This window comes from Gossypium arboreum, chromosome 9 (genome assembly GCF_025698485.1).
Source record: "Gossypium arboreum isolate Shixiya-1 chromosome 9, ASM2569848v2, whole genome shotgun sequence".
Taxonomy (NCBI): domain Eukaryota; kingdom Viridiplantae; phylum Streptophyta; class Magnoliopsida; order Malvales; family Malvaceae; genus Gossypium; species Gossypium arboreum.
Window position 1 is genome coordinate 85,325,483 of NC_069078.1, and position 7,908 is coordinate 85,333,390.

At 33.7% G+C, this 7,908-nt stretch overlaps 1 protein-coding gene across 1 annotated transcript; it reads right to left on the bottom strand.

The window, feature by feature from the left end:
* Window positions 1–3,939: 3,939 nt before the first annotated feature.
* On the bottom strand, window positions 3,940–4,881 carry LOC128280487 (uncharacterized). The gene is made up of 2 exons (XM_053018654.1): window positions 4,488–4,881; window positions 3,940–4,346 (listed from the first exon to the last, which is right to left on the bottom strand). The coding sequence occupies exons 1-2, from the start codon at window positions 4,879–4,881 to the stop codon at window positions 3,940–3,942; spliced, it is 801 nt and encodes a 266-aa protein (XP_052874614.1).
* Window positions 4,882–7,908: the final 3,027 nt, after the last annotated feature.

Sequence of the window (7,908 nt, forward strand, 5' to 3'; positions counted from 1 at the left end):
TCGTAATATTTTAATTTTTATTAAATCTAGGAAAAAAAGTGGGTTTATTTTTTGTTTAATTATTACTTAACATGGAAATATAAAAAATTCATATTTAATGCATTTTACTAAATATTTTAAGAACCTTCCATGCAAAAATATTTAATTGTTTGTTAAATATAGTTATCGGAAAAAAAACAGATAAATCGAAATACTTATATTAGTATTTATTACCATCTTTATTTATTATATATAAACTTCAAAAAGTAATTAATTGTGAATTATTAGTTCTTAAGTCGATATTCCTTTCCTTATTTATAAAAAATACTAATTTTTTAGCGAATAAACATGTTTATTCTTTTACATTTAAAAAAAAATTTCAACTCCAACTCTACTTTAAACATCGCACGATGATATAAAAAATAGATTGAGTAAAAATTCCAATTAATAAATTATAATTATTTTGGGATTAAAATAAAATAAAATAATTTGACGATGTCAAATAATATGGAAGAAAAACAGGGCAATTTTGTAGATGGTGTGGTAATGCATGGAGTTGGGAGATGTAATAAAAAGCGAGGATTACACTAACGAAACGACCGCCATCTTTATATAATTTATTTTCGCATCTTGTGTTTGACCCCATTTTTGAAGCCTCAAAAATATCAATTTTCCCACATTTAATTATTTATATTTATTTTTAAAAGTCGAGTTATTTGTGTAAGCAGGTTCCAGTAAATTTAAATTGATTTATTCGAATTCAATTTATTTTATATTTTATTTAAAAATTGAGTAATGAATATGAGATTTCAGGTTTTCAAAATAAAAATTTCTTAGCTTAATTTTATAAAACTGATATTTATGTGGAGAGATATGAAAACTGTATAAAATTGTTTTAATTAATCCTTCATTATTGAAATATTTTAGGGTTAATAAGCAGAAATATTCACAAATTTCGAATTACGAATCAAAATAAAATATCAAATTACTCAAAAATATTTATAAAACATACTTTTTTATTAGTTGCTTTAAATTAATGGTACTTCCAAAAAAATAAAAATAAAAATTAATATTTTAAATGGTACTTCTCCAAGTTAAAATTATTTAAAAAGTCAATAATTTTACATAATTCGGTAATTATTTATATAATTAATATTTTAACGATCAAACTATTGAATTTATTAATATAATTGTACTTGTTATGCATGTAAAATTTCAAACCAATCAGATAAATCTATCATATCAATCTAAAATATTCTATATATTAATATATATTAAACAATTGAAATCTTTTAAATAAAATAAATAATTAGAAGTGTCAAATTTACATAAAATTTGACATGCATGATATACACAAATAGACCATAAAATATAGCAATTGGATCATTAAAATGTCAATCATATAAATAGTTAGAGAAGTGTGTAAAGTTTCTTTAATTTTTATGATGCGGTGGTGAATCCTTCCAAATTCTATTATTACTTAAACTTAAAAATATATGCTTAGATTTGCTCTCAAAGTATTTTACTTATAATATTTGATATTTAATATTAATTTACAACAATTTTTAATTAAAATAATTGAAAACAAAGTATTTTACTTATAATATTTGATATTTAATATTAATTTACAACAATTTTTAATTAAAATAATTGAAAATAGTATAGTTGTATTTGCTTCTTAATATTAATTTAGGAAGAACTTCTTGAATTTCTTAAGTTTTAAGATTTTACAATAATTTTTAATTTTATTTTAATTCTTCTTTCCAATTTTATTTAATTATTTTTTTTTTTTTTTTTTCATTCTAATTTTGTTTCTATTTTTAATATTTGGAATGTCTAATGTTTTCTACCACTAAAATATTAAAAATAGTTTATATTATTTTAAACTTTTCGGCAAATTAAAAGTTTTATCTTTTAATTCACTTTAATAAAATAAAAATAAAAATATTGAGGAAATATTTAAAATACCAATATAAGAATAGAGGTTATGACAGAGTTTTTATTATTAAAAATGATATATTTTAATATATTAATTTATTTATTTTTCAAATTTATATTTATATTTTTAATATTTAAATTGTTTATTTTTGTTTACCAAAGTACTATCGTGATAATTAGGTTCAAAATAAGCACTAACATTATAATAATAAATGTTAGTATCAGCATCAGTAACATGAAATGAGCAGCAGTAACACGATAAGCACTAGTACTACAATAATAAATATCAATATCAGCACCAGTAACATGAGACGAGCAGCAACAACATGATAATCTATATGAGTTATAATCTAGAATATTATCATGATAACCAAAACTATGAAGAGTAATACCATTATAACCAAAACTTCGTTTTGGTGGGAGTGTAATTGTTTTTAAAGGATTTTGGTTATATTATGGAAATCAGTCATTTAATGATTTTAATTTTGAAGGTCATCACTAGTACCACATACGAATACCATGATAATCAGGATTAAGATGAGCATCAATAGCAAAAGAATTGCATGAACTTTTGGGAAAGTTAATTGGATGCATATAAAATTACTTGCTAAATTTTATTGGTTATGTATAAAACTACTTCCTAAATTTTATTGAAAGTTTTTTTTTTTTTTGAATAAAATACTGGATCTATATTCCTCAGGCTCAAAACCAAACAAACCAAAAACCAGACCAAGTCCAAAACAAAAACACATTCTGGAAAAAAAACCAAAGAAACAGGAAAAACTGAAAATAAAAATAAACACAGCCCAAAAAACGGCCCACACAAATAGAGACCCAGCACAATAATCGGCAGTAGAAAACTCTAGAGACATTGCATCCCAGTTGGCTTCAACAAAACCTCCTTGAAAACAACTCCACCGCCTGGAAAAACACACTTCATTCATATCAAACGTTACTTCCATCAATCAACAGCAATCAATATTCACCCACTTCCTACCCACTTTCCTTCTTGAGAGAAACCAAACATTTGAAGCTTACTGCAAAACTCCCCCCACTTCCTCCTCAGCCATCCGACCCCTCTGCTCGCTCTGGCTCTCCGTCCATCTCCTCTCCTCATCCGCCACGGCCTCAGCCCCACGAGGAACTCGATTCAACAGATAAGTAAAAACTCTATTTTTAAGACCGTCAGTCGCTATTATATGGGCAACACTATTAGAGAACCTGTTGATAAAACGAAACCCACAATAGTCAAAGTTTAAACTCCGAACCTTTGAATCTCTAATTATTGCAGCTATTTCAGATCTATTCTCGTTTACATTTGCAGTTTACGAATCACCGACCGAGAGTCCCCTTCCACTTCCACCTCCTTGAGTCCAAGTTGAACACCCAGATCAAGAGCCTGAAAGCATGCCAATGCTTCAGCCGCAACCGCAGACGGTACGTTCACATGTAAAACTGATCTAGAGCAAACAACTTCTGCCTTTTCATTCCTTACCACTAACCCAGAACACGATTCTCTTCGTTGTCTGTTGCAAGCGGCATCAAAATTAATTTTGATTCGCGGGCAAATCGGAGCGACCCATCTGACATTATTGATACTTCTCTCAGGTAAAGGCGCTTTCGCCCCATCTAACTCCTTAATGTAGTTAAGCACAAACTCAGCAACTTGAGCGCCCGATTTCATTTCCCCCTCATGTAGAAACCTATTTCTAGATGTCCAAATCGCCCATAGTGCACAAGAGATCAATCTGCACTTGGAAATAGACTGAGAAACAAAAAAATTCATTAGATCTGCATGAAAATCAGAATCCACTGTCGGACTAGGCCAAGATAAATTTAACTTCTCCCATGTTTCTTTTGCGACAGGACAGTCCCTGAACAAGTGCATCCCCGTTTCTGCTCCCGAATGACACCTCCAGCACATGGTAGAATCAATCAGCCTTCTGTAGTGTAGATTACTGTAGTTGGGCAGAAATTTACGAGTGCAACGCCAGATTGTAATTTTAATTTTAAAAGGGATCTCTAGGCTCCAAAGTCGCTTGTAAAATTGTTTGTAACAAGTCTGTAATTGATCCTGGCCTTCTTGTAAAAGAATCTTGTACCCACTTCGGACCGAGTACACTCCCCAGTCGGCTCTCCACTCCAAGTAAGTTGGTCCACATGCGTACTTAATGACAAAGGAATACTCAAAATAAGCTCAGCAACTCTCACCGGGAAGGTATTATAAATTAACTCAGCGTTCCATCTTCTTGTAACAGTGTCAATCAAATCCGCAACCTTTATTAAACCCTCATTGAAAATTGGACTCTGAATTCTAACTTCTTCTAGTTCAGGTACCCACACACATCTTCCAGGATGGATACTTGCTGGCCATCTCCAATCCTCCATCCCAATCCTTTCCTGAGTAATCCCTTTGCAGCCCATATACCCTGCCAGGTAAAGGAAGGTAAATTGCCCAGTCTTGAATTTAAGAAATCAGACTCTTTATAATATTTAGCCTTCTAAGTGCGCGCTAGTAAAGAATTTGGAGAACGTATATTAAGAATTAGGAGAACGTAATATACGCCAACCCCGTTTTGCTAACAAAGCAATATTAAAAAGGCTAAGATTACGAAATCCCATTCCACCATCCTCCTTAAGCCCACTTAAACCCTTCCAGTCACACCGGTGCATGCCTCTCCTTCCTTGACCTTTTTGCCACCAAAAAGAGCTTATTATATTTTCTAACTCTAAACAAAGAGATTTTGGCAAAAGAAAACAAGCCATCATGTAAATAGGAATAGCTTTCCAAACGGCTTTGATAAAAACTTCTTTACCTCCAAGAGAAAGAACCCTGATACTCCAGCTGTTGATTTTCTGGCGCAATCCATCTTTCAGATGTTGGAAAGCCCTCTTTTTCTTTCTTCCTACTCTATTTGGAAGCCCCAAATATTTTTTCATATCTGTTGAAAATGGTACATTCATCCTTTTAGAGACTAAATTTTTCCCCCAATCATTTACATTATTGCTAAAAAAGACTGGACTTTTCCAAATTAACGCACTGCCCCGAGCAAGCCTCATACTCTTGAAGAATCATCGGCAAACATGAGGTGGGTGATTGTTGGACAAGATCTACACACCTTTACCTCCCTAATCTTCCTTTCCAGACAAGCTAATCTTATCAGAGACGATAAGCCTTCTCCACAGAACAAAAACATGTATGGACTTAATGGGTCACCTTGGCGCAAACCCCGAGTTGCCTTGAAACTATTCCCTTCTTTTCCATTGATTAAGATCGACTATTGAACAGAATTAATACAAGGAGCAATTACATCAAAGAACAAGTCAGCAAAACCCATTTTAGACATCACACATTTGATGAAGGACCATTCAACTCTGTGATAGGCCTTTCTCATATCAAGTTTCAAAGCCATAAATCCTTTTCTACCAGATCTTTTGTTTTTAAAAAAATGAAGTACCTATAGGCCAGAAAAACATTATCCGTAGTAATTCTGCCGGGGACGAATGCACTTTCAGTAGCATCAATACAAACATCCAGAACCTTTTGCAAACTATTTGCCAGTCATGGCAGTAATCTTATAAATCTCCGTACACAAACTGGTAGGGTGGAAATTCTTCGTGTTAGTAGGATAAACAATTTTTGGGATCAAATCTATTAGAGTCCTATTAATTTCTTCCAGCGATTTACCTTGGTTTAAAATACTTAAACAGAACTCGCTAGTATCTTAACCAATAATGTTCCAGTACTTCTGGTAAAAAATAGCTGGAAAACCATCATGCCGTGAAGCTTTTGTAGGTCCCATCCCTTTCAGCGCGTCCAAAATTTCATTCTCAGTGTACAGTGCCACCAAATTCTGATTCATACTGTCGGAAATGCAAGTATGAACTCGTGAGAGGATAAGCTCCAGATTTTCAACACCCTTGGACCCAAATAAGTTTAAATAATAATCTCTTGCAAAGTTTTCAATATCCTGTTACTCCGCAGCAAGAAAACCATCAACTCTTTGTAAGCCTCAAATTCGATTGATACGTCGTCTCTGTGAAGCATATCTGTGGAAATAAGCTGTATTTTTGTCTCCCATTTTCAACCAGTTAGCTCTTTCTCGCTCCCCAATTTTTACCAAATTTTCTTCCGTTCTATCTTTCCTATTCAGTTCCTCGAGTCTTCTATTTAATTGTTTCACATCTCTCCCTTTGCTAGCATTTAACTTCTTTGCCCAATCTTGCAAACCTGAGGCCAAAATAGTTAAGCGGTTAAGGAAAGCGCCTGAACTCTCATTCCAAAGCTTCCTAATTACTTCCTCACACGAATTCTCAATAACCCACCAAAGAGCAAAGGCCTAAGGTCTGAAAAAGAATGAGGAAGATGTCTCATAGAATAATTTGGGAATAGTTGGAGCCAACCGTCAGTAGCGACTCCCCTGGCAATTCTTTCCCTAATGTCTTGATCCATTAAGCGCCTCATTTCTCACGTAAACCACGGGCCAGAAAAACCAATATCCATCAATTGACAACCCTCTAACGTTCTATGAAAAGCCTCCATTCTACTCTCTTCTCCAGGAAGGCCACCTTGCTTTTCATGAGTAAAGAGGATGTCATTAAAATCACCACTTAGACACCAAGGAAGCGAATTATTTCTCCCCAATCTTCTTCCGAGTAAGTCCCACGTCTTTGCTTTATACCTTATATTTGGGGTCCCATAAAAATCGGTAAAACGCCATCTAGAACTATCCTCATCTTCTTGGATTTCAACGTCAATATGGTTTTGAGAAAAACTCTTCAACGTGACCAATTGTCCCACATTCCATCCAATACTTAAACTCCCTCTAGAACTATCTGTTGAAACATCAACTCCATTAAAAAAACCACACCTCCTCCTAGCCACATTCATTCAATTAGCATTCAGTTTTGTCTACATAAAGAAGACAATTTGGGGACAGTAAGTTTTCAGCATATGCTGAAGTCTTCTAACTGCTCGTGGCCTCCCCAATCCACGAACATTTCAGCAGAAAATTTTTATTTCTTCGGGTTGGCATGCGCCTTGGCAGTCGTTGATATTTTTGATTTTGGACTAGAAGCCCACCACTAACCTCCAATGAGCATTTGTCTTTTTTTCATTCCTCATTAATAATTGGGACGTCTTCTACTTCAAATTCCATGCTAGAGGACTCATTTCCAATCGTGAAAGCCTCATTCCTTATGTCTTTCCTTAACACGTCCATATTTAACAAAGGCCCCACTAGTTGACTTTTACCGTCTCCCATGATCTGCTCCTTATTTTGACTTTGGCTCCTTATTTAATACATCACCAGAATTCGAACCCTCCAAATTAATTCCCAAAAAATTATTCCTAATTGCCCATGAATCTCGCCTCTGACTTTGGCTTTGAATTTAGGAATTCCAAAATTTGACTTTCCAAAAGATTTACTTCCATCTTCTTCCCTCAGCCAAATGCTATTAACCGTTGTAGCTCTCCTCCCAATAGCCCTCAAAGGCAGGTCCCACCCTAACGTCACTTCCTGTAAACCATTTTGTAGTCTCATTGGACAGAAATTATCACCATGGCCAAGGCAACCACATAGAAAACAAAACAGCGTTAGTTTCTCATACTTAAAATGTGCATAAGTGAACTTAGAAGTAGAAATCATAATTTTCTTACTCCTTTTCAACGGTTTTCTAACATCAATCTGAACACGAATGTGCATGTAGTTCGTATAACCATTAATATAATATTCCATAAATCGACCAAGGAAATTTCCAAATTGCATCGCCATTGAGTCCTTTAAAAAACCCGGAGGCAAATCAAGAACTTGTACCCACCAGTCTGAAAAAATCAATGGCACAGACATCGGGTCTTCATTCTCTTTGATCCTATGAAAAATTAATAAATGATTGCTAAAAGTCCACAGAGCTCCTGAAATAAACGGATGCCAAATGTTTGCCAGAGTATTCCTCATGGCTGAGAAATGTACCACGCTAGCTGTAAGAAAG

Excerpts from the sequence above, each read along its gene's own strand:
- LOC128280487 (XM_053018654.1), bottom strand. The coding sequence starts at position 4,881 with ATGAATGTACCATTTTCAACAGATATGAAAAAATATTTGGGGCTTCCA. Across the intron at positions 4,347-4,487 it reads TGCTTTGTTAGCAAAACGGG|GGTATATGGGCTGCAAAGGG; the intron begins GTTGGCGTATAT and ends TTTACCTGGCAG.